The following is a 27,375-nucleotide window of genomic DNA, read 5'->3' as shown; positions in this document are numbered from 1 at the left end:
TGTATGCCATGATGAAGAATTTGGAATTCGAGTTTAAGAGAATTAAAAACATTGGAATATTTTTTGGAAGAAAGTGGGGAAATTCTTGTTTTAGATGGATAATTCTTTGGGATGCAAGATGGGATGATTACAAGAAAGACCATGTGGAGGGAGAAAGCTGGGTTTATTGTAATTTCCCAGATGAGGAAGCGTGAGCACCTGCCCAGATTACCCAGGCCATGGAGGGGGCTGGTTTCAGTGTGGGCCTCCCCCGCAGCCCACACTCACTGGCGTCTCTTCTCCTCCTTACGGTCTTCTGTTCTGATACCACCTCCTAGGGTTATGTAAATCCCTACTTACTTATTATTTTCAGTGAACACGTATTTTTCCTCCTAAGCTAATTCTAAAATTTATCACTTCAAGAACTCTTACTTTGTGCTTTTACAGTGCCAAAAATGGAGTAATCAAACTAATGACATCTCATATATATGAACCACTTCCTTTCAGTTATAGTTAAAATATTACAAAAACATTGAAAATCTGAAATCTGATATTGTCTCAACACAATCTTTATCATGTATTGTCCTGGAGTCTTACATGCATGTGTAACAGCATTTCGTATAACATATTTGTATTTTTTTTTTAATGACAGGGACTCTATATAGTTCAGGCTGGCTTTGAACTCACTATGTAACCCAAGCTGGCTTTGAATTTTCAGTGATCCTCTTGCCTCAGCCTCCTGAGTACTGGGATTAAAGGCACAAATGTTATTCTGGTGTTCACAGTTCATGTAAACTACTTTGGAGGCTTAACTTTTCACATTTTTCAAGGAAATTTTTATTTTGAATGTTAACCAGATAAGGTAATTTACACTCATACTATGGTAGGTATGACTAGTTCCCAAGCAGGATGGTTCATATGGTGTGGACAAGTATTTGGAAAAACTTCATTTTACTCTCAATGTTGGGATGGAGCTTCTTAGTGTATGAGACTCATGGATGTATTCCATAGACAGCAGACAGGTAACTACACACAACACAGAGTATGCGAATGTTGGTGTCAATATCAAGAGCAGAAAAACAATCTCTGCCTACTGAGAAGAGTCAACTGCGGATGACATGAGGTTGCAGTGAGGGAGGAGGGATGTAGATGATTGAGGAGACAGAGAGGTATACCAGCCCCCATGAGGCTGGGAGAGAGCATCAGAGAGGAGACAGGATGGCCTAAAAAAGACCACTCAGCGAACAGTCTAAGACTAGGTGAATATGCAAAACATACCAAGAGAAATTTTATTTAGCAAGAGTATCTTATCACTTTTTCTGAAACTCCATGCAGATATCTAAACAATGGAAAAGGAAAACCAAACCAGTGTCTCTGAATTTCTTCTTCTGGGCTTCTCAAATTGGCTAGGACAGCAGGAACTTCTCTTCATACTTTTCTTGTGTCTTTATTTGACCGGGCTGTTTGGAAACTTACTCATTCTGCTGGTTATTGGCGCAGACCATCGCCTACACACACCTATGTATTTTTTTCTTGCCAATTTGTCCTTTGTTGATCTCTGCCTTGCTTCAGCTACAGTCCCCAAGATGCTAGCAAACATCCAAACCCAGACACAATCCATCTCCTATCCTGGATGCCTGGCTCAGATGTATTTCTGTATGATGTTTGCCAACATGGACAATTTTCTTCTCACGGTGATGGCATATGATCGATATGTAGCCATTTGTCATCCCTTGCATTACTCCACCATTATGACCCAGCGCCTCTGTGCCTCACTGGTGGCCATACCTTGGGTCATTGCAATTTTGAATCCTCTCTTACATACTCTCATGATGGCTCGCCTGCACTTCTGCTCTGACAATGTCATCCACCATTTCTTCTGTGATACCAACTCTCTCCTTCCTCTCTCCTGTTCAAATACCAGTCTGAATCAGTTGATGGTTCTGGCTGTGGTGGGGCTTATCTTTGTGATTCCTTCAATGTGCATCCTGGTATCCTACAGTCGTATCATCTCTGCTGTGATGAAAGTTCCTTCTGTCCAAGGAAAACTCAAGGCTTTCTCCACCTGTGGATCTCATCTTGCCTTGGTTATCCTTTTCTATGGAGCAATCACAGGGGTCTACATGACCCCTTCCTCCAGCCATTCAACTGAAAAAGACTCAGCTGCATCAGTAATTTTCATGATCATAGCTCCTGTGTTGAATCCCTTTATTTACAGCCTCAGAAACAATGAGCTCAAAGAGGCTTTAAAAAAGAGCCTAGGTCACCACAAAATATTTTCCCAATGAGCTTAACAAGAGAAAAACTCTAATGAGATCAGGTTTTATTGTCAATTACAAGACTACTATTAACAACCTAATTAAATTTGTCCAGATTTTGCTACATGTTCTAGAAGTGACACAATCATAGATCTTACCCATTGGAGTCCAAGATTCTATAGATGTAGACAAATATTATCTCAAGTCTCTGAAAAATCAAATATGGTATCAACATTTTAATCACTAAGATACAACTCAAGGCCCAGAATAACATGCAAATATACCAGAGTGCAAACTAGAGTACTTTCCCAGGATTGTACTCTTCATGCATTAAAAAACACTGCAGAATAAAAGCACTATGTTATAAAGGGTTCAAACCATGACCCCACTGTGAAATCAGATGGAGAAGATATGAGATTCAAAAGTCAAGCAAAGCTAGAAGAAAAAGACAGCACTTATTCTGTGCCTTGAGTGTGGATGTTTTCCACGGGAATGAGAATATTCAGAACACAGCAGGAAAACTAATAGTTGAGGAGTGTGATATCATATTAAGGATTGATAAAAGTCAGGATACATTTTTATTCTATTTTGTGTGTATTCATATATTATGTTGTGTACATTTCCTAGAACCTCTCTTCACTCTCTTGTGTAAAAAGCAGAACTTACATGTATGTCTGGATTGTCCTCGGCTATGAAGAATGCCTAAAAAATTTTTGGGGGGTGGGAGGGTTGAGATAGGGTCTCACTATGTAGTCCAGTCTGGCTTGAACTCACAGTAATCTTCCTGCCTCAGTCTCCCTAGTGCTGAGATAACAGGAGGATGCCATCGCACCAACCCTAAAAAGCATGTAATTATCATGTTGATGTTTAAAACTCCATACTTATTTGCTCTGGAACATGCATAGAGTTGTCCATATAAAGAAGCATATCTGTGACTTGATTTGCAGTTTGTATCTGATTTCACTGGGTACACAATGTTCCGGAGAGCCCAGATGGTGTGCTTTTCTGTATGTCACATAGCAATATTCTGTCACATCACCAAAACTATCTCTTTAAACTCTGTGAAAAATATGCTGTTATTTTCATGTGATGTGATGAATGAAAACCAGAAACAGAAGTAAAAAGAGTTGAGGATTTTGTAAAAACATTCATAAGGTTGGAGAACCAGGCTCAAAGGCCTATCCTCAAACCAGAGCCAAAACAACATGTGAAACCATCTGAGGAATTGACTAAAGACACTGTCAACAAACAGTGGGTGTTGCAGCTTGCCCCAATCACTGGATGCCCTTGACTACTAACCTATAAATTCACATTCGTGCCACTGCCACCACCACCAAGAGCTTTTCTAGTGTCTCTAATTCTTCGTAACATCTATGCTAAATTCAAACAGGGAGGCATACATGAGTGGTCACACATGAAACACACATCCTTGCCTGAAAGAGTATGTCCAATTTTTGTCTGCAATAAACAGCAGGGATCTGTGCCTACCAGATTTCTCTTCAGAACTAAAGATATATTTCTATAGTTGCTGGGAATGTTGCTGATTGATAGCGCTCTGACGGCTCTCATTAACTGCTAACGGTAAAAGAAAATATTAATAAAATTTTCTATATTAAATTCAATTTATTCAGCAAAAGAACTCACAACAAAAATAAAAACAAAGTGCCACAATTAGAAGAAAGTGTTTATAACACATAAAACCAATAAAAACATGGTATCTAGACTACATACTCATACAAACCATTAAGAAAAGTTTAAAGAATAGAAAAATGGGCAAAAGATATGAGCAGTTGTATCACAGTAAAGGAACTGCAATAGCAATAAATACTAAACGATGTCCAATCTCTTGGAGCTATATAAAGATAATGCTTTATGCTCGTTCAATTGGAAAAAAATTTAAAAGTCTACCAAACCAACTGTTAAAGAAAGTATAATTAACAGGACTGCGTAAGCACGGATTATGGGAAAATAAACTCTGGAAAACAGTTTGACATTATTTTCCAATGTTTGATTCTTACATACCTTACATTCAATAATTATAATTCTGAAATTCTTGTACATGTACATGAGGATTCATAGAAGCATTGTTTGTAATTTCTGAAAGGTGGAAGTAATCTAAATGCCCATTCATTTGACAAATATTTATTAAGGGTAGATTCATGATAGGGCCCATCCTAAATATTTGCTTATAGCAGTGAACAGACAAGAACCATGATTTTAAAGATCTTATACTGCAGCCAAGGAGACAACATATCGAATAAATTAAATAGTATGTTAGAAAGTGTGATAGAGGGCAGACTATGTAGCTCATGACAGAGCCCTTGCTTAGCATACAGCAGGATCTGGGTCCCGTCTTACAAGCTGGAGTGGGGTGAGGGATAGGGACAGGTGCAAGATAAATATTATTGAGGACATATGACTTGGGCAAAACCTAGAGGGGTAAGAATTAGCCATACTTTGAGCAAACAACCAGAAACATAGTCCTGTGCAATAATATGTCTTACATATTCCAGACCAGAAATTCTATTGGGATGGAGCAGGATGAGCAAGTGGAAAAGATATGTATAATCTTGCACCATATCACACACAGTAAAATTTATGCAGGACTTTACAGGCCATGCAAAGGTCTTTGGTTTTTATCTTTAATGAAATGAGGAACTTGCTGAAGGGTTTTAAACTGAAGGTTTGTGATAGAGCTTATGCTTAAACAGTATCACTGGAGCTGTTCCATTGAGAATAAAATGTGATCAATTAAAGTGAAAGCAAAGGGACCACCGAAACTACTGCAGTAGTCCTGAAGACACATTATGATCTATCAGCCCATCTTTAGAACGATAAATGCAGTGCTGTATTCACAACTGAAATGTTATACAAAGCTGATAATCGTAACTCAACAATGTGAATATATCTTAGTAACATACTGTTACGAGAAAAAAAGCAAACATAGGTTACATAAGGCATGTCGCCTTTTAGGGACAACTAAAGTTAAAATTTGGTCATATATACATACTCAATACAACTATTTTTTTAAAAATCAAGGAAACAATGTACAAACTTTGAAAGTGATTATAAGGAGAGAGGTACAAAGAGACTTGACAAGGAGTAGTAAACGTAAATTATTATCAATCTCTAGTTCTTACAGACTGGGTAACAGGGCCATGCATGCAGCAAGGGTTACCTTTAACCCCTTTTTGTATATTTGACAGTGTAAGGGGACGGACAAAACAGAAATAGGGTGGCTTTGGGGCGCAGTTTTGCAGCAGAGGTGAAGTCTGTTTAACATCCCTGCTATAGGGGCTACAATTTCATCACCTAGAAGTAACGTCGAAGCTGGGGACGTAAGGGGACACAACAGTGTCAAGTATGCTACCAAACGAAAATGAAGACAAAAAGGCGCGTCCACCTTCTGACTTTGAGAACCTCAGGGTTTGGCGCGGTGGACGGGGAAACCGGGTCCTAAGCCTGCAAAGTCTACGGGAAGAACAGGGCTCCCGGAGAAGAGAAACCGCTGTCCCCGCCGGAAGTGTCCGGTTCACCTCTTCAGCCTCCCATCGAAGTGTCCGGCAGGAACCAGCTCCAGGAGGGGTGGAGCCACTCTGTTCACCCACCGGAAGTGTCCGACCGGAATCAGCCCTGTGAGAAAGGTGCGTTTGGGGGTCCAGGTGACCGGGCCTGAGTCCCCCTCCAAACATCCAGGCCTTTTCGTGGTCCCTTCAGGATAGAGCACCCTCGAGCCATCTGACCCCAGTGGCTCAGAAGAGACCAAGAGAAAAGAGGAACTACCTTCGGCGTTGGCCAGCTTCCCCGCCCGAGATCTGGAGTAAGGAGACTTCCAGGAGCGGGTGACGTCATCGCGGTGGGCTGGGGCGGGGCCCGGGGCGGGGCCGCTGGTGTACGGGTGGACTCGGCTGACTGCAGCGGGGCCCTACGGGCCTGTTTCCCGGGATGGGGCTGTTACCTTGCCCTAGCTCCAGTGTGCCCGGGTCACACTGCTGATGTTTCGTGTGTTCTGCGTGCTGGGGTTGCAGTAGAACTTTAGTAATCAAAACATGGACAGAGTTATAAAATTGGAAAGGCACATGAGGAATTACTGGAGCAATAGAAAACCTACTGGACTTTTGGTCAAGGAGCCCGTTACCACTATCTCTATCATCTGGCGCCGAGGAGTAATTCCCTTATTCTGTCATTTAAGAGATTTCCAAGTACTCCTAGTTCTTCATTCTCAATAAATGTAACTATCCTGGTTCCATTTCCTGACGAGGTTTAACTGTAACAATCCAAGTTTGTATTTTCCTCTGCTTGTGTGAGTACAGCGGCCTCCTTTCTTCATTTCGCAATCCATCCTAGAAATGAAAAATACCCTCCTTTATAGAACTTACTCCGCTGGTTATTCTTTCTGCACAGAAACTTTCATTGGCTTCCTCATACCTAAACTAGGAACTCAATAAATTCTAGAACCTGACTCATAGTGCTTTCCACAATCCCTTCTTTTGTAATTCTTATATAAACTTACTGAGCTTTTTGCTTTCCCACTTCCTGTATTCTGACCCTTAGCCAGTTGTCCACACGGTTTATCTGCTTGTAATTTCCCGTTTCTCTCTACCATTTCCTGGTCAAATTTCATCCTTTCTTCAGAATTTCAGTAAGCGTCCCTTGACCAATGCAATCACTATGCAATCCCATCCCATTTTATAAAGCACTTATATCATTTTTCTCTTTAGGCCTTTATTTTCTTTATATAATTTAATCACATTGTTTTGTTAATATTTAGCAATGTTTTTAGGTTTAAATAATTTAAATTTTGTGTTGAAATAAGTTGTGTAATCATATTCTATGAAGCAGGTATTGATGACCAGAGTTTCAAGTGGAATTCAGATTTTAAGCATCAAAGAATTTGTCCTGAAGAACAAATTCACCACTACGGAAAACCTTTAAGAGCCCAAACTTTGTGAAACCTGCAGCAATTTTCAATGGAGAGAAAAGCCATCAGTGTAGTTGTGGAAAAGCATTCAGGCATAGTTCACAACTTGTTAGGCATCAGAGAATCCATACTGGAGAAAAGCCCTATGTATGTAATGAATGTGAGAAAGGCTTTGGAGACAGCTCAGATCTCATTAGACATCAGTGAACTCACACTGGGGAAAGACCTTTCAGATGCAAAGAAGGTGGGAAAACATTTATCCTGAACTCACATCTTGTCCAGCATCAGAGAATTCATACCAGAGAGAAACCCTGTAAATACAGTGAATGTGGGGAAACCTGAGTGAGCACACACCTTATTCGACACCTGAGAACCCACACTGGAGACAAGCCCTATGAATGCAGCAAGTGTGGGAAAGCCTTCAGTCAGAGCTCTTATCTGAGTCAACATCAGAGAATTCACATTCGAGAAAACCTGCTAATGTGAGGAAATTCATGTGGAAATGCTGAGGAAAAAGCAGAATGTGAAAAATGTTAAATAAGAAACACCTTGAGTGAGATGAATGACTAAAAAACCATTAGATGTTTTCTCATTCTTAGGGCTGCTGTTCCATATATGGTCTTCACCTCTGTCAGGCTTTCTGTGAAACTTGGGATTAGTCTGTCACAGACTGCTAAAGTCAAACTAGAAGAACCTAATTAGAGGGAAGACTGTGAAGAGATTAGTCCACAGCAGTGAGGGTGTAGGGAACATAGACTGTCCTGGGAAATAACTGCATGTGAGAAGAAAAGGAAGATTCAGGTAGAGAGACTGATCATCAGCCCTAGTTCATTCTCCTAGTTAATTTGTTCTCCACAGAGAAGGTAGACTAAGCTCAAGAGTAAAAATGTTCCCCTTATGATGCTAGGAATTGAAGCCAGAGTTCCACAAGTGCACTACCACTGAGCTATATCCCCAGGCCAAGTCGTAAAAGGTCTTGCACACTGCCTACAGAACATTCCTCTAAAAAAGGAAGACCACAGAACTAAGTTTGATGGTCACAGGTTCATCATGTCAACTAAGAAAATATACATAATTGTAGCATTCTAATAAGAGGCCAAAAGATCATGCCAGGAAGTAAGCATAATCAGGAAAGTATCCAAAATGAGACCAGACTCCAGAGATTAAGCAAAAACTGGGTTGGTGTGGAGCAGCCCTGTAATCCCAGCACTTAGGACACTGAAGCAGAAGAACTGCCATGACTTTGAGGCTAACCTGGCCTACATGGCAAGTTCAAAGCCAGCCTGAATTGCAGAATGAGACCCTGTTTTGAAAAACAAATTGAGTTGGGGTGAGGAAAGAATTTCAAATTAAATTAAGCCTAATCGTTTGTACGGTGGACACTGTAGTACAACCAGGCTTTGACTGCCTTCCACCGTGTTTTGGTGTCTTGCTGGACTAGGTTGATATAAAGTTTTAGGGAGCTGCCTGAACGAGAAACTTACAGGGTTTTCTGGCTCCTGGCCAACCGTGGAAGAGGGATTAGTCAGTACTCAAATATATTTCATTGCTGTTAGTTGCATTCCTCTTTAGAAAAGACTGAGGGGTACAGTGACAGTATTTGAAAGAGTTTAGAGAGGGATGGGATCTGTAACAGTTGGGAGTTCTACCAGTTTTTTTTTTTTTTTTTTTGGTTTTTTGTTTGTTTGTTTGTTTTGTTTTGTTTTTTTGTCTTTTTGAGACGGGATCTCACTATGCAGTTCAGGCTGGCCTTGAGCTCACGTTGTAGCCCAGGCTGGTCTCGAACTCCCAGCGATCCCCCTTCCTCAGCCTCCCGAGTGCTGGGATTACAAGAGTGAGCTACCACGCCCCGCCTCTACCAGTATTTTAAAGATACAAAAGTAAACTGCTACATTTATCTGTTTGATGAGACACAGTTTCTTTCACTGATGTCAGAATTAAAAGTGATTATATAAGGTTTTAAATATTCCTCATTACCTAATTTTTACATTATAACATTTAAATAGGATCACAATATGAAAAGTCTCTTTTTTCTTTTTTTTGTTGTTGGTGGTGGTGGTCTTTTGGAGACAGGGTTTCACTATGCAGTTCAAGCTGGCCTTGAGCTCACTTTGTAACCCAGGCTGGTCTCAAATTTGCTATGATCCTCCTGCCTTAGCCTCAGGAGTGCTGAGATTACAGGTGTGAGCCACCACGCCCAGTTTGAAAAGTCTTCTCTAATGTGAAAATGTACTAAATCTTCCACTAAGAGATTCTGAAAGAAATACCTTAGCATGTTTCGTTTGTTCTTGTGATACTGGGAATTGAACCCAGGGCTTCACACTGAGCTACCTCCCCTACCCTTTCTATTCTTTGTTTTGAGACAGTCTTGCTAAATTGCCTGGGTGGGACTGGAACTTGGTGATCGGCCTGCCTCAGCCTTTTTCAGTGCAGGGAGTCAGACAGTATTTGTACATTAACTTTGAAGAGAAGGTGGCGAGGGTAAAGGGAAGAGTATCACCCTTTTAGAAGGCTCATGAGGCAGCACTTCACTATCATGGCACGATCCGAAATCAATCCCACAGTGCTGTACCTTCTGGGCCTGCAAGCTTGCTGCCGACCAGCCAAAAGCAGCCCCTGTGCCCTGCATTAGCCACCCAAAGTCTTGTGGCACCTGAGAGCAATGGACCCACAGTTTAACAACCTGGTACTGAGGCCAAGAGTTAGATGTGCACTTCCTGCCTGTATGCTCCCAGAAGGCTTCTCTCTGCCCCCAGGAATGGGATTCTTAAGATGACAGGGACAGCTGTAACTACAGACCCACATCTGCCCAGTGCCCACTCACACCAGCCCCAGGAAATAGTGGAGAAAAGACCTCATCTTTCCCCTGTACTCCTCACTAGGTGCAGCCAATCTGGTGAGGGTCTTGTTCTGTTTGTGAGCATGAGCGCAAAAAGCACAGTTCTGTTATTTACCAGCTGTTAGTGCTACCAGCTCCACAATGAGTTCTTTGCTCTGCGTGAGATGCGGATCACAAAGGGGAGAGCAGTATCTGAAGGAGCTGTCTGGGCTTATGCAGGAGGATCAAGGAAGCAGCAAACAGCATATGGTTCCCACTGTGGTCTCAGAGGATGTGAGAAGTGAAGGTCACAGGATTTTTGCAGATAGGCTGACAGTTCTGCTGTGGATATTGGGGTCTCAGGGAAGGTGCAGGGTTCACACCACAGCCCAGGGGGCAGCAACTATAAGCACAGCTCCAGGCTCTGGGGTTCATATAGTCCCTCACTCACAGGAAGGGTAATGACTCACTGTGGCACAACAGCAGGCTGACATGCAGTCCCCAGCCTACTTGGTGCCCTGGTGGGGAGGACCCACTCAGTCACCCTCATGTAGGACCCAGAAAACAAATAATGATGATATTCTCTAAACAGGAAAGAAACATAAGTGTTATGATGAGTAAATTGGGTTTTTCAAAAACTGTATTACTTATACTAGTAGAACATTTTGTAAAAAAAAATCAAAACTTTATAGAAATTTAGAAATATGACATAGTAAGTATAATATCTGTACTTTTCCCCCAGTTGATAGTCACTGGGGTGCTGGTGATGAGGCCTCGTGGTGGAGTGCTTGCCTGGTATGTATGAGGCTCTGCATTCATCCCCGCACCACAAAAAAAAAAAAACAACAACAACAACAAACTACTGTGACTACATCAGACATTATTATTTACCAAAATGTTGGCCACATAGTATTTGTTAATTTATTTGTATATGAAATGTACCTTTGGCATCTTTTAAATTTTTAAAACAGATTTTATGAAGACACTGAGCTATATCCCCAGCCCTATGTGTAAGCATTTCTAAATGGATGATTTCAAGAAGTTGTATCAAGGGGTGTGGACATACTAATTTTACTGGATCGTTCTTTCTAAAAATGTACAAAAATGTGACTGGATCTTCATACACTCTGGTATCACCCATTGTTTTGTCTTTTGCAACCTGGAAAAAAAGTCTTTATAAAAATTCTTTACTAGGGAGACTTTTCCTATTCATTGTTCTCCTTCTCCTTAATATCTGTGTTCTTTATGTGCCTACTTACATCTTTTGCCAGTTTTCTGTATTGCCTTATTTATGTTTTTAAAGAAATCTGCATATTGGAAAAATCAGCTCTGTGTCTCTAAAATATTGATATATTTTAATTTCACTTGTATTTTGATTTTAATTCAAAATTTTTTACAAAGATATTATCATCTTTTCCTTCAGATTGCTTTGGTTTTGTGTCTTTAGAATATTCTTAAAGCCCCACTGCATGCCAATGAGATAACAGCTTACAACCTGTCTTCCTGCCTCTGCCCTTGTGCAAATCTTTTCACACGCTCCTGTATTTTAACGTAGCACCCAGAAAAATATTTTCAGTACCTAAACGAGAGTACCTCTGCTCAGAAGCCCGAAATGGCTTCTTAGCTTGGAGTAAAATTCAGCAACCCAGAATAGTGCCTCCCAAAGCAAGACGTCAAGAGAAACACATCAAACTAGATCCTGGCGGATATTTACTGACTTTAATAAATTCATGTAAAAGATTGTTTATTTATATTACTTAATAATCAAATAGGAAAAATCTCGAGGAGGTTTTTAAGCATAAAGCCTCGCGATGCCCATTCGGTAGCAGCGCGGCCACGGGAAGTGCCCTCACCGCGGCAGCATAGAGTTTGGCTGCTCCAGGCCTCTGGAGGTCTCCCTAAGTGGGCACCCTGTTCCCAGACATTATTGGCTGAGCGCGACCACCGCCAGCCCAGGACGTCCCATTGACCCCATCTTCGCACACCCTCTGCAGACCTTTGAGTTTAATCTATACATCGCCCTCGGAGAGACAGGCGCGCATCACCTGGCGCTGTGACTCCCAACCGGTTGCTCCCGCTGCATCACCTGGTGGAGCGCAGTCTGATCAGCTCACTGCTCCTGTTTATATACTGTGCTTTCTGACTCCCACTCGTGGCCTGGCTTCATGAGTGTGAGGTCGTGGCTGCTTTTGTCGTTTCTCTATGGTGAAAATTTTATGTGTCTTTGAGGCAAGATCTTCAGCCTCTCCTTTTTTTTTTTTTTTTTTTTTTTTGTCTTTTTGAGATAGGGTCTCACTGTGCAGTTAAGGCTTGCCTTGAGCTCACTTTGTAGCCTAGGCTGGTCTCGAACTCACAAGGATCCTCCTGCCTCAGTCTCCCAAGTGCTGGGATTACAGGTGTGAGCTACCACAGCCAGCATTATCAGCCTCTCCTTCTATCAGTCGCACACAGAAGGCTAACTGCTGAGAAAGCCCAGAATGGCTTCGAGCCCGAAATCAGAAAAAGACTTCTTAAAGTTAGGGCAGTGAGCCTTTCCTGGGACAGGGCCCCAGGGCACAGAAGGGCCGTCCTCACAGGAGGGAAATCAGCTATCAGGACACCCTGGACTCTATGAAGCTTTCACCCAGCCCTGGGCACTCCGCTGCCAAGGGGCAGATTCAAGAGATGCTGGGGCTGGAGCAGTTCTCCAGCAGGACTTGCAAGCACGGGTTGCAGGCACGCCACCCACAGACTGGAGGAGGCAGGGGCTGTGCTGGAAGATCTGGAAACAGAGCTTGATGAACCCCAAAACAGGTGTGATGGGGCAGGCATGTGGCTAACAGTGGCCAGGACCAAGCCAAAACAAAAGGCCTATGAAAAAGTTACCTGAGGGGTTTGGGATTTAGCTCAGTGGCACAAGCACCTTCCTAGCAAGCGTGAGGTTGAGTTCAATCTCCAGTACCAAAAAAATACAAGTACCTGAAAGTACTTAACTTGTGTACACTAGACAACAACGAAGCTGAGGAAGGGAGGTGACTGCCACTGTCAAGTAAGTGAAATGTGGCTGAGTAAAAGACCAGATTGGTTCTGTTTCAGTTTGGGATGCTAGGATCAGTAGGAAGTTACAGGGAACAAACAGGTATCCACCAAAAACGTAGACTTTTCTAACATTCAAAGTTACCAATAAATAATTGAACAACTCCATAAGACACTCCCTTCCCTCAGAAGTACTCAAGTCGCTATGAAGGACATTAAATCAACAGAAATATAAGCTATATATGTTATCTAAATTTTCAACTATCCATAGAGCTAATTTTATTAAAAGTAGTTGGAGCTGGAAATTTAGCTCAGCGGCATAAGCGCCTGCCTTGCAAGCAGGCAGTCGTTGAGTTCGATCCCCGGTACCGGAAAAAAAGGGAAAAGGAAAAAGACAAAAAAAAAAGTAAAAACTGGTCAAATTAAATGTAATTTAACCCAAAACATTTAATCATGTAATTAATATTTAAAATGAGATATTTAGATTTATTCAAGTTTTCAAAATTTTATATGTACACTTAGTCTATGTTAGACTAACCGCATCTCAAGTGCTCAGCTGTATTTGCTTGTTTCCATGTTAAAGAACTAGAGAAATACCCCATTGCTGGAAGTTGGGTACCTTCCAAAATTCCGAGTCATGCCCTTGGGCCTCTGTAGGGTCAACAGAACAGACAGAATTTCTCTCAACTATAGCAACTGGTTCTCCTAATCATTGCTATTATTGCCACAACTGAATGAAAATTTGTCCCCTGGATGTTTTTTATGAAATTCTCTGAGTCTCCCCAAAATCTATCTGACAAGCCCAATCAGACCCCGATGCTCCCAGGTCCTAGCCAGTTCAGGAAAACAGCACACACTCTGGGACAAGGTGGCTACCTTGGGAAGGCCACATGAGTCACTGACTGTCCAACTTCATCCCAGTGAGACCCCACTAGAGCAGGAATATGGGAAGCTACAAAAGAACGCGAAGGAGCTGGTTCTGTATATACGATGAGGAGATGATGTCTCAGGTTAGAAGATATCTTAATCTGTTTTCTCTCACGTATAATATACATCATCACAGGCTGGGTATGTGATAAGGAACAAAGATTTAGTTTTGGCTCACAGTTCTGGTCCAAAGTCTAAGGCTGCATCTACTGATGACTACTTACTGGCAGAGTGCCAAGGAAGTAGAGGGTATCACGTGCCAACAAACAGGAGTATATGTGTTTGCTGGTCTCTCTCCCTCCTGTTCTTATAAAGTCACCAGTATCCAGTCATGGGGACTCCAGAAAAGGCCCCATCTCTAAACACCATGCTCTTGATTAGGTATATACCTTACTATCTCACAGTGAGGATGAATTGCCAATGTGTTTCAGAGGGGACAAACTATATTCAAATAATAGCAGCAGAAAATTTTCTCATTTTTATCTTCTCTTTGTAAAGACTTCCTCTTCTTGTCTTCCGCCTCACTATGGAAAATTTTATCTTTGCACCCTTGTCCCAACACAGAATGAATTACATTTTTCACTGTATATAAGAGGTCTGTTTGGTCCAAAGGGTAGATGATGGGGTTTAAACACTCATTCAAGTTATACCTTATCTTTTGTCTATTGTTATCTAGTAAGTCTAGTTTGAATTCCTTCAAACTTCCAATTTGAGACAGGAGAATTTATGATGCCCTGCATTAGTCAGCTCCAATAAAGGAATACTATAGACCAGATAGCTTAACCAATGGAAACTGATTTGCTCACAGTTCTGGAGGCTGGAAGTCCAAGATCAGGGTCAGTCTCTAATGAGGCCTCTTTCCCAGGCTCGCACTCTGCTCGCTATGCCTTCATATATGGCCCTTTCTTTGTGCCTGTACCTTCCTGGTATCTCTTCCTCTTCTTAACATTCCACTCCTGCAGCATTAGGGCCCCACCTTAGGACTCATTTAACCTTATTTACCTTATTAAAAGCCCACTCTTCAAACACAAGCACATTCAGGGCTAATGCCTCAACTCAGTCTGTAGCAACTCCATGCTGAAAGAAACAGGGAAAAGAGAGCAGGTTTCAGTCAATACAAGAGTGCTGTTTAAGTCTGTACATCAAAATGACTGGGTCTAGTTCTCATCCAAGCTCACTAAATACCAACCAGGTAACTAGTGTGTCTCGGGGCTACACTAAAAATTATGCGGATTTTAAGGCCCAATTGGTTCAGACCTTTTCTGTGCTTCCTGTACTGTCTCCGGAGACTTGTCTATCCATAAATCCCTCTGTCACCTTCCAGACTATCATATATTGTGGCCTACTCTACAGTTTTACTACTTAAACAAGTAGTTTTACTACTTTACCAATACAGCACTCTCATCCCTAGGAGCTCACCTAAGTAATTTGCCTAATATGAAAAATCATTTTGAACTAAAATGTTCCTAGCTGATACATAGAGTGATGTGCAGTTACATCAGAGTTTTAACTCTAGAAGTAAAATGCTGGTCACTACTTGGCTACAGACATGAGTTTAATAATCCTCTTGTTCTGTTCATTCATTCCACTGTGAATATTCATCAAGCAGCAGCAATATGCCAGATACCATGTCTTATAAGGAATCCAAAAATAAGACACTTAAGATACTCCAAGCAAGAAAGTGATCGATTATATGATGAGAATAATTGCACCATAGGAGAAGTTTTGAGCTACAAGAAAAACACAAAAAATAGGCCCTATGGTGGGCCTCTATTACAGCAGGGTTGCTTCAACTAAGATAGTCAGATAGATGTAACTGAGAAGACAATCTAGGCAGAGAGAACATTGTAAAAGTACATGAGCATAACTGATTCTAACAGCAACTTTTTTGTTGTTTGCTTTGTTTTTTAAATTTTATTTTAAAGAGAAAAAAATAAAATTTCAAAATATGATAGAAGGTAACAATGGTTAATACACTGCGTATTGTTATCTTTAGTTACTCAGAGTACAAGATATCTGCATTTAGTTGTCCAAACAGTACCTGCACAAATTTTTTTCAATGACCTAAGTGAAATCTGTAGTATAACTATCATATATATATACATAAATATATATGTATATACACATATACATAACATACATACATTGTTTAGCTTCTCACACTAGAGATATAAACAATACTATGTTTACACATGTGATTTATTTCACTTATGTGAGCATGGTATTTAGTTGCCTCCATTTATCTATAAAAGCCTCAAGATTATCCTTCTTTATGACTGAGTAGTACTCCATTTTATTAAAATACCAGTTTTCTTAAACATTCTTCAGTTGATGGCCATTTAGGTTGTTTCTAAGCTCTAGCTATTACAAATTGTATTGCTATAAACATGAGTGCACTTATATAACAGCAGCTGTTTTGATTTTGATACAAAGGATGTTGCAGAAGGAAGAATCAAAGTACAATCCTGAAAAGTATGCTGCAAAAACAAAATACCTAAACCTACCAGATAGAGGTCTGTTATTTTAAATAGAAGAGTGGGTAATACAGATGATGGCTTTTTTTTTTTTTGGTCTTTTTCCTTTTTATCGGTACCGGAGAGCGAACTCATGACTGCCTGCTTGCAAGGCAGGTGCTTATGCCGCTGAGCTAAATCCCCAGCCCCTGATGATGGCATTTTTTGATAGCAGCTTTTTTATTGGTTATGAAACCTAAGCCCACATACAAAATTAGGAACATGTTTAGATGCCTCTTTTGAAAGAAGGTTTCAGTCTTTTTCAAATGAGTTTAAAAAAATAAAAACAATGCAATTTTTAAACACTGTTTTTGAAAACTTAAAAGTGCAGCAATATACTTTAGTTTCATTTGCCTATGAAATGGTGCAATCCCAATTAAAAACTGGTAAAGTCACAACAGACTGAATCAAGCAAATACATACATTTGTCTGCACCACTTGATGCTAATGTTCACTTACATGTTAGTTTGCACTTAAAACACAAGAGGAAATAGGAATCATCACAGTTGAGGCCCAATTTTAATCCGGACATGTACAAAGTTTTAAAGGGTAACTGTCAGTTATGTATGGATGGTCTGGAAGAAATTAAAGTGAAAGGGGGTTAAAGGGTTATAATTTGATTGCCAAGCATTGAAAATTGACTACATTTTATTTAAATCATTTGAAGTACCATTGGTGCTGACTCTTTACATCTTTTTTTTTTAAATTCATTGCCATTGGTAACACACAGGAAAGCCAATCAGCAGTGACTTCCTATATGTAAAAGACATTGAGCAAATACATTGATTTTTCAGAACATTTTTTTAAGTATGGAAGTGTTTATGATTTACATGCTTTGGCTAATAATTACCACCTTACAGCATTAATGATACTTCTATCCACATATGCTTTTTCAATCTTTATCATATATTACCTCAACAGATCATCTGAATATTAAGTAAGGGGGAAGGCACAGAAGTTACAAGGAAAACAGAGTTGTTATACTTGCCAAACTTGCAACAGTTACAGAAACAGGACTGGCATTTGGACTTGCTGGTTCTAATCTAGTCCTCATAATTTCTTGCCATGGGTAATGTGGCAATTAGATTCCAGAATGATATGAAACTTTCAGGAAGACCATTTCCTATTAAAGTAACTGTAGGGATTCTGGCGACAGACACAGGCAAATGATACCCTATGAACCGAGAAAAAGAACAAAGTTACACAGGCACAAGCAAGGAATGCCTGGGGTACCAAAGGCTAGAAGAGGCAAGGAAGGAATCCCCCATACCTTCCAGAGTAAGCAAGGCCTGCCAGCGCCTCCACGGTAGATGTCTAGCTTCCAATTTACTGTGGAGAATACTTCTATTGCTTTAGAACAAGTAACTGTAGGAAAGGAGGTTAAGATGAGGAAGATTTGGTAGGAAAAAAGATTTGTCTGGGAGATGGCAACTGTGGGTGGAATTCGTTCACGGAATTCAGTGAGGCCAGAGCTTTCCAGATCCAGTCCTGCAGCGCAATACTCCAGTCGTTCTTCCTGCTGCTTTTGCCATGCTGCACGGAGAAGGTACACAGACTGGAACCAGGGGCTGCTGCACAGCTGGTGTTCTGTGAGTGCAGAGACGCCAGTTCCAACAGGACCAAATACATAGTTTCTCTTACTCCCTCCCAGGCATCAAAAGAGCTGTCTTACAGAATTTGACCCTAATATTTATTATGGACTTGATTTGTGCCAAGCTCTGCACTGAGCTAAGATAAAGATACCAGGATTAGGAGGAGGGACTAAACACATCTATCTGGGGAGGTCAGGTAAGCCATCCTGGAACTGACAGCATTTGAGATGCAGTCTACACAATGGCGTGGCCAGTGATTCTCAAAGCATGGTCCCTGAACCAGCCATATCTGTCTCACAACAAATCTGCTAGACATCTGCAAACTACTGGTGTTATGGTTTGGCTCTAGATGTCCCTCCAAAGCCTCGTGTGGTCACAGGTGGGGCTTCTTCAGACGTGACTGAATCTAGAGGGTGTGTGTGATGCTGATATTAAGGGGGTGTGACTACTAAATCAATAAACTGATTGGTTTGGCACTGCTTAATCCCAATAGACTGGATACAGCCTAAGGGACAGAAAAAACATTTGTCTTCTCTCTTGCTTGTTTGCTTTTGCTGTCTTCTGCTTAAACCATGGACTAGTTCTCCTCTGTGATGCCCTTCTGCCAAGCTACCCTGCCTTGGAGCCAGCCAATTATGAAGTAAAATCTCTAGAAACTCTGAGCTAAATAAACCTTTCCTACTTTACCCTGTGGATGTTGGGTATTTTGTCTCAGCAATAAGAAAAGTAATGGACAATTGGGTTTTCCCCATTTCTACCAAATGAGAAGTGAAAGGGGGGTAGGGGGTTCAGTACTCTGTTTTAATAAGCAACTCATGCAATTACAATGTATAATATAGTTAAAAACACCAAACTAGGGGGCTGGGGATTTAGCTCAGCGGCATACGCACCTGCCTTGCAAGCAGCCGGTTGTGAGTTCAATCCTTGGTACCGATAAAAATGAAAGACAATAAAAATGAAACACAAAAAACAAAAAAAATACACCAAACTAGGCTTTAGACAGAAGATGACAAGAATGTCACTTTCATGGGAAATAAAGTGAACCCAGCGCATATACTAGGCCACCCACTGCAGTCTCCTGCTTATTTCTGTTTCTGTTGTTTTCTACCATGCTCACTCTGATCCAAGCTATTCCAGCAACCAAGGTGCTGCCCTCTTCAGACAGCTCTTTTCACTATCTTCCCCTCAGAGCCCAAACCTTACCGTCCTCTCCAATCACTTTCACTCTCACTGGCCACCTATGTTTCAGGTCATCATCTCAGTTCTCCATTCTCCATCTACTCCTCAGGACCTCTGGTGAGTTTATAGCTTCCTGCTTACACTCTGGTTTTGTGCAGGACTGCAGGTAGTCATTTGCCTTTTCCTTTCAGTCTGCTCTCAAGTAGCTTGTCCCTGGCCAGGCATGATAGGCCTGCCTGTAATCCCAGCGGTTTGGGAGGCTAAAACAAGACGGGGATGTTTGAAGCTATCCTAGGCAACTTAACAGTTAGCCAGAGCTTTTTTCAAATTTTTTTTAAAAAATTAAGAGCTAAGGATGTAACTTAGTGGGAAGGCCCTAGATTCAATCTTGGGTACCACAAAACAAATAATTTATCATGCTACTATCTTCTTTATGGCTTCTTCTCATTTTTTGAGATGATACATTATGATGATACCTCACAGGGACCAGACCAAGACCCCTGGCTGCCTGTTTGAGGGGTATAGTGTAGGCTGAAATAAAAGACAAAGAGAATATGAGGAATGCATAAAGGGGGCTGGGAGGTCAGTGCACCAGGACGGGCAGAGACAAAGACACTCAGCTTGCCACTGTTTACTGAATACATAACCTCATTCAGAGAAGGTAGTGAATGATTCAAGGAACAGCAGTGACCATTGAAATGGGATAGTAATAAGAAGGGGACCAAAACATTCTTGCAAGAATACAACATGGCTTAATATAGAGAACCTGCTTTTTCCCCAAGTGAAACTACTGCTACTGTATTGTTCTAAAGACAGATGGTATCCTCAACAGATCTGACCTTGCCCTGTAAGCGTTATGACACTGTACAGCCTCAGCCGCAGCCAAGAAAGAGCAGGAGTTTCTGACCCACAAGGCAAGACAACCACTGGCCTCCTACAGACCCCAGCCTCAATTTACAATTTGTGGTCCCCAACAGATACCAAAAAGGAGCGATAGGAAGGATACCAAATATGTCATACATATGTTATGACTTATTATTTCATAAGGTATTTTTAATGTTTACATGTTCTCTTTTCTATAGGATTATTTCTTAAACCTAGAATAGGACCTGTTTGTGTACTATTATTACAGGTGATAAAATCAGGATTGAGAATGAAGAGTCATTCCAAAAGGAAGATAAACTCAAAGATTCAGAACTCATTGGGGGGAGAACATGGCAGACAGATAACAGATACTACGGAGGCTCTCTGAAAGGCTTGGTTCAGAAGTCAGGAAGGGTGCGGAGTAAGGAGACATAAGCAGGTGGAGATATGCTCTGCTGACTCAGGAACGAACTGGGCTGAGAGAAACCAACTTGGAATGCAGTCCTGGTGCTAAAACAGGAACAGAAAAGCCTCAGTGTGGAGGCTGGACCCCGCGCCACTGGAAGCCACGATTTGGGTTTCCTGCCTCTACAGCGGCTCGGCAAGGAGAGAGACGCGCGGAAGCTCTGAGAACAGGGGTCTGTGAATGCAGTCGAAAACAGGACGGGCAGGGAGGTGTGCACTGGCTTGTGGTGAGGTGAGTGAGAGAAACTGACACTCTACCACAGTTTGACTCCAGCGGAGGACTTTCTGGGCCCGGGCAGTCCTGCAGGAGCAGGGCAGAGTGGCGATTCCAGCCACATATCCCCCTCTCCGGCGGGATTGGTGAAAAGTGCCTGGCCTATGTGACGCTGCTGGTGGACCCAGTAGGCTGGCCCAACCCAGATCCCAGAGCCTGACGGTGGCCGGGAGGGGCGGGCCCCGCATAGGCTGCCTGGTCCGTAACTCCCTGGTGCGCTGCGGTGGGCGGGAACACCTAACCGGCGCAATTCGATCAGGCTGTGGCTGACAGGGAAAGAAGCTGGGCCTCCTATGTAAGCTTGCATATATAAGGAACAGAGAATATGGGAAAAGGCAGCAACAAGAAAGGCTCCTCAGCCCCCAATTCTGAGAAACAGGCAATAGCGGACACCGCACCAATAGACATAAAGCACCATATAGAGAGCCTCATAGATCAATTCAGGAATGAAGTTATCAACGACCTGAAACTAGAAGTATGCAGAATAGTTAGAGAAATGCTAAGCACCACCCAGGAAAAAACAGATGGTGGAATGGAAGAACAGAAAAAGAGGGGAGAATTGTGTGATGGAGAAAACAGAGAAAGCATAGAATACGTGAAGCAGGTTCAAAGGGACTACCAAGAAACTAAGAAGTCTATCGAAGACTGGCATAACAGCTTGAAAGAAACTAAGGACAGACTATCTGAACTGGAGGGCAGACTTGTAATATGGGAGAATGAAATGAAAAACTTCTTAAAAATAACAAAGAAACAAACAGAATAATACAAAGACAAGAAGATGATAAGAGGATCCATAACTTAAGGATTAAGAACATAAAAGAAGAAGTAGGGACACAAACAAGTGAACTACAAAAGCTACTCACAGAAATAATCCAGGAGAATTTTCCTAATTTAGCAAAAGGTAAAGATGCCCAGATGTATGAGGCATACAGGACCCCAGCTACCTACAACCCAAACAGAGCAACACCCAGGCATATAATAATAAAAATTCCAGAAATTCAATACAAGAACAGAATACTAAAAGCTGTCAGAGACAAGAAACAGACCACTTACAAGGGAACACCAATCAGAATTACAGCAGATTTCTCTGCACAAACCATCAAATCACGAAGAGCGTGGGGGGAAATAATTCAAGCTTTGAAAGATAATAATCTCCAGCCAAGATTGAGATATCCTGCACAACTGTCCCTGGAAATTGATGGAAAAACAAGGTGCTTCCAGGATAAAGAGGAACTGGGGGAATTTGCAACCACCGATTCAACTCTACAGAGAGTATTGCAGGATATTCTAAAAAAAAGAAAAATACAAAGAATCCAGAAATAGTGGCGGGGAGGCCACAATGAATGGAGCAGAGAACAAAATGAAGAAGACAAACTGACAGCTACTGACAGAAAAAGAGCTCAACAGAAATGAGGCAGAGAAGACTGGATGATAGGAACAGCTATTTTGGAGAAAATGACACCTTAATAGGTAATACTGATTTAGTATCATCTTGTTTTGAAGTCTCATCTAGCTTTTGTTCTTCTGTCTCCAATGGTCTAAATAGGTTGTATCTTATTGGATTTTATTATGTACGAAGTATAAGCAAAAACCTTTTAAAGACAAGGAGATTATACAGAAACCATTGTTCATTTTCTGTTAGTCGATTCTAAATACTCTGTAATGCTGTCTCTTAAATGGTTTTACATTGTTTTGATATACTTAATGCTACAGTATACGAAGTTGTACTCAAGGATTTCAAGGAAAGAGACAATATGGTAACTACTTTTAGGTCAGGATTATCTGGTGGTGAAACACTATTCTGCTTAAATGGTTATGTTTTGATCTGCGCTGTTTCGCTGTTATGCCCTCTTTTATCTCAATCTCCACTCCATTATTTACTTTTTTATTTTTATCCTTTTAATTAAAGGAAAAAAATAGCAGGATATATTATAGTAACCCACTTTGACTTTCCATTATCTCGATTTAAAGCCCTGTATTACTCTCACCATCTTGTTTTTGACTGATGTTCCCCTATTCTGTTTTGCTGGATAGTATCAGGTTCGAAAGTTTAGGCATCAGCTGTGAAGATAATGAGATTCATTATAACGCCCATTCTCGTTGACTTTTATCTACTTTTGAAGACCTACAATGTCTCCAATGTTTTGGTTTTGTCGATTTTATTCTTTACTGTTTTGTTCAATTGTATTATAACTAATGATATAGGCAATTCTATTAGAGATAGCGGGAGGCATTATGGTAACCATTGTTGATCACCTTGTATTATGTTTATACATTATCTATTATGTCCACCCTTTTGACTTGACCGATTCTGTTCTGTTATGTCACATTTGGTTTTACTCTCTTCCAAAAAAATAATAAGAACCGTGGGAGAAATGAAACCCAAAATGTATAATAGTCATTGTACAAAAGAGAGGAAAGGAAAGTGCTCTAAACTATATAACTGCATCTATATTTAAGTGTATAAGATAGAAAATGATATCACTGAGTTTTATTGGATCATTGAACAGAACTGTTTGCAGTATCATTGTTGGAATGTCCACTTTACAAGCTTTAATTTTGTGACTTGAACAATTATTTCTAAGATGACAATATGTAATCCATTAACTAGTGATTTCCTGTTTATTTTTTTTTCTGTAAATCTGTGTAACTTGTACCCTTTCTCTGCTTTTTTTTTTTCTTTTCTCCTTAAATAAAATTTAAAAAAAAGAACTCATCAGGGAGATAAGACAGACTTAGTGAAGACATTCCTCAATACCCAGAGTTAAAAGATGCTACTGAAAGTGAGAGCAGAATAAAATGGCAACAGAAGGAAAGAAAACAATATAAATGTGATGAATGTGGAAAGTTTTAGCCATAGCTCAGACCTTAGTAAACACAGAGCTCACACTGGAGAGAAGCCCTAAAAATGTGATGTATGTGGAAAAGCCTTCACTCAACACTCCCAGCTTACTGGACATAAGCAATATTGGAGTGAAACCCTATAAAAGTAAAGAGTGTGGGAGATTTCAGTGGGCACAGAGGCCTTACTCAGCATCAAAGAATCCACACAGGCAAAAAATCCTATGAGTGTGATGTGTGTGGAAGGTCCTTCTGTGCACGTTCAGCTCTTATTAGACATCAAAGAATTCATATAGCAAGTAAGCTCTACTAATGCAGTGGAGGTAACAAAGTTCTCTCGACACTCGGGCCTAATGTGTTGCCAGAGAATCTACCTCAGAGACTGCATTTAACTGTTCTCTAGCACCACAGAATCTGTCTCAGTAAAATATCCTTTTATTTCTGAATGGAGTTTTTTAGGAGAAATGTTATTTCAGAAAGCCTTATCCACAACTGTATGCCACAACTGAGGCTTCCTGTTCAAAATGATTTCTCTTCTACTCCAGCTCTCTGCACTCAACCAGTGTACGGCATTTGGCAAGACTTTCTACTTGTTCTCTGCCTTCAATTCCCCTAAATGATAATAGCTGTGTTTTTTTTGTGGGGGGGGGTAGTTTTTTTATATTTTGTTTGGCACTGGAGCTCGAACTCACAACCTTGTGCTAGTTTCTTTTCTGTCTTTTGTTTTTTTTTTTGGTACAGGGATCAAACTCACATCTTGTGTTTACCAAGCAAGTGCTTGAACCACTGAGCTAAATCCTCTGCCCCCTTGTGCTAGTTTCTAAGTGGGCACTTAGGCCACTGACCTAAATTCCCAATACCTGTGTTTTGATAAATTAGACAAAAATTATTTTTTGAAATTCAGAACTAAAACAGTGCTTCTTATTAATTTTTCACTATTACCAATTATCTTGCCTTTTTTGAGGGGAGAAATCAGGGGTTGAACTCATGAACTCCCACTTGCCAGGCAACCAGCATTTTACCTTAAAGAGATATGATCAGTTTGTTTCTCTGATTACCTCTATAAGGACACCAATGGGGTCCAGGCCTTCAGCAACATGAACTTTTGGAGGACAAACACAGCAGGAGGCAATGGAGAGAGGAAGCAGTGAATGTTGGGGCTGTGGGAGGTCCCTCTTGATGAACAGGGAGAAAACATAATGCAGGGGTTTAGATCAGCAGTACAAGTGCCTGCCTGGCAAGTGCAAGGTCTTGAGTCAGATCCCCAGTACCAAAAAAAAGGATAGAAGGAAAAGAGAATTTTTAAAAGAGCATAGGAAATGGAAGAGCTAAAATAAGGGATATGAAAAACAGAAGAAAGAGATAAGTAATACTAATGTATTGACATCAATCCTATCTGAAAGAACGGGTCACAGATAAGTCATACAAAGATAAACATTGGCTCCTGGTGTCTAAGTACTTTAACTCTTCAGGGCACAGCATATACTATTTATATTATGTGATCTACATTTTCATCCTAAGTATGAAATTGTTTCATTAGTTTAATAATCATAAGGTCATCAACAATGGAAATTGAAATACTTCAATCCCACCTATTCTTCACTTAATATATCACAAGTGAGTCAGGCTCAAGTTTTAGAAGAGTGGTTGTCTCATTTTATTCTAATCATGACAGGGTTTCTCAATGGCCAGTTCCATTATATTTCGGACCTCTTTGTTGCTGGAAAGCTGTCCTCAGTACCGTAAGGATATTCATTAGTATCCCTGGCCTCTATCCACTAATGCCATACCATTCTCCACTTATGACAACCAAAAAAACCCAGATGTTTGTTTAGTTTCTGCAGGCCAAATAATAGCAATTTCAAATTAGTACTTAAGCTATATAAACAAGGACAAAAAGACTATGTAGAGGAATCGAATGGAAGAATTTTATTTTTCTCTTCTCATAACTGTGTGAAAGCATCCTTGTCAGGGAACACCTCTGGCTAAAGACATACTGCCAGCAAGCCAGGTGTTATGGTTTGTGTCTAATGTCCCCCTAAAGCCTCCTGCAGTCATAGTATTTTGGGGGATAGCTGAATCTAGGGTTTGTGATTGACTGTAGTGCAATGCTGGGATTACGAGTGAATCAGTCCACTGACTGGATTGGCATTGCCCTAAACCGAGTAGACCGGATACAATAGAAGGGACAGAAAGAGTCACTCTCTCTTGTTGCTTTTGCTGTCTTCCACTAGAATGAATGGATGACCCACTGCCCTGACTTGGAGCCAGCCAATTACTGACTGAAACATCTACAAACTGTGACCCAAATTGGAACTGAAACCTCTACAAATTTTCCTCCTTTTTGTCTGTCAGGTATTTTGTCTCAGTAAGGAAAAAAAAGAAACTAAGGCATCAGGTAAGATTCTCAATATTGCTAGAGTAACTCTGTACGCACTTCTCCCACCTGGATGGTGCCCTTCAAGTGGGTCATCAGGCTCAAGAGGACTGGGCGCCCAGCGTGCAGGACGCCTGGGCTCCACAGTTTCGGGAAAAAGAAACCTAGTTGTCAGTGAAAGCACACAGGTTAATCTAGAAACGTTAATCTAGAAACTGCTAGAGCCAGTTTACATAACCTTCGTACTGAACGCATTGTCTGTGCCTTGGTTTCCCGGTCTACAAGACGGTATCATAATGGTACCTCCCTCACAACAAAGTTAAATGAATGGCCAAATGTAAAAGTTCAGAACAAGGCCTGGCACACAGTGTAAATCGCTACCATCAGGCCACAGCCCCTTCCTTTAAGGCCGCTCGAGTCAGGACCCGGGCTCCACCTTTGTGAACCCCCTCACGTTGCTGCTGTGTTTTAAATAACGCACGACACGTTGGCAGTCACCTTAATTCCCGACCCAACCAGCTGGCCCAGCGGAGAACGACCTCCGGCCCGTGCCCCGGCTGTCCCACACTCACCATCGCCTCCTCCGCGGTCCGGAAAAGCTCTTGGCTTTATGGCCGGAACTGGGTTCAAGGGGCGGTGCGCGAGGAAAAAGAGTCCGGCCTTCCCAGGCTGCTGTGGTTCCGGGCAGGCAGTTGACAAAACAAGTTAAACCTCTTTTCTTGTCAAAACTGTGTGGGACTTGTACATATTTTAAGTGCTGCCACACTGGGGAATTGGAAAGGCTATCAGAACAAATATTAAGCACCTAAACTGAGGAAACTATTTGATAGAAAATATGATAGTAGTAATATAAGACAATGTAATCTGAGCAAAATACAGTAATAAAGTCTAAGCTATAAGGACAGTTGAGAGTGTTATCACAGAATATTAGAGTAGTGTTTCGATTGAGTAGAAAGCAAGCAGACAACTTCTTTGATTTGGGAAATGTCTAGCAGGAGGGAGATGGATACTCTGAAGGACAATAAATGGCAAATAATAAAAAAAGAAAATAAACATCAGTAGAGGAATAGTTACATATGCCAAATTCTTCGTGGACTACTACTCAGCCATTAAAATTTCTGAGTTAACAAAAAAATGACTGTGTCAGATATTTATTCCATCTGGGAAAAAAACTGAAAGCGTTTTGCCCTATAATAAATTACAGGGCATTATGGCAGTAGTTCAACATGGTGGAAGGCCAAATAGGGGATGCTTACTCAGGTACTTCCTCCTTCTTCCCCAGTTAAAACTTCCTCCTTTCTTTCCCAGTGCACCTGAAGAAAACTGCAAACAGCTTCTCACTCACCATCAAT

General features: G+C 41.1%; 1 protein-coding gene and 1 long non-coding RNA gene across 8 annotated transcripts; one reads left to right on the top strand and one right to left on the bottom strand.

Annotated features, from left to right (window-relative positions):
• Nucleotides 1-1,325: 1,325 nt before the first annotated feature.
• Nucleotides 1,326-2,267, top strand: LOC100735151 (putative olfactory receptor 1F12P). The gene has a single exon (XM_063259773.1). The coding sequence runs from the start codon at nt 1,326-1,328 to the stop codon at nt 2,265-2,267; it is 942 nt and encodes a 313-aa protein (XP_063115843.1).
• An 18-nt stretch (nt 2,268-2,285) lies between these two features.
• On the bottom strand, nt 2,286-27,092 carry LOC101787763 (uncharacterized). 7 transcript variants are annotated; one of them, XR_010051065.1, is made up of 7 exons: nt 26,596-27,092; nt 18,914-18,946; nt 17,702-18,018; nt 16,891-17,605; nt 14,921-14,995; nt 10,447-10,560; nt 2,286-7,663 (listed from the first exon to the last, which is right to left on the bottom strand). It is a non-coding gene; the product is annotated as an uncharacterized LOC101787763 (long non-coding RNA). The 7 variants fall into 7 exon arrangements; XR_010051066.1 differs by having other exon boundaries at nt 2,286-10,560; nt 17,702-17,964; nt 26,596-27,086; XR_002789627.2 differs by having other exon boundaries at nt 2,286-10,560; nt 26,596-27,075.
• Nucleotides 27,093-27,375: the final 283 nt, after the last annotated feature.

The sequence above is a fragment of the Cavia porcellus genome, unplaced genomic scaffold (assembly GCF_034190915.1).
Source record: "Cavia porcellus strain 051 isolate PalLab524CR breed Dunkin Hartley unplaced genomic scaffold, mCavPor4.1 scaffold_13, whole genome shotgun sequence".
NCBI lineage: Eukaryota > Metazoa > Chordata > Mammalia > Rodentia > Caviidae > Cavia > Cavia porcellus.
Note: the sequence above shows the minus strand (reverse complement) of the source record. Positions and strands in the feature narration are given on the sequence as shown.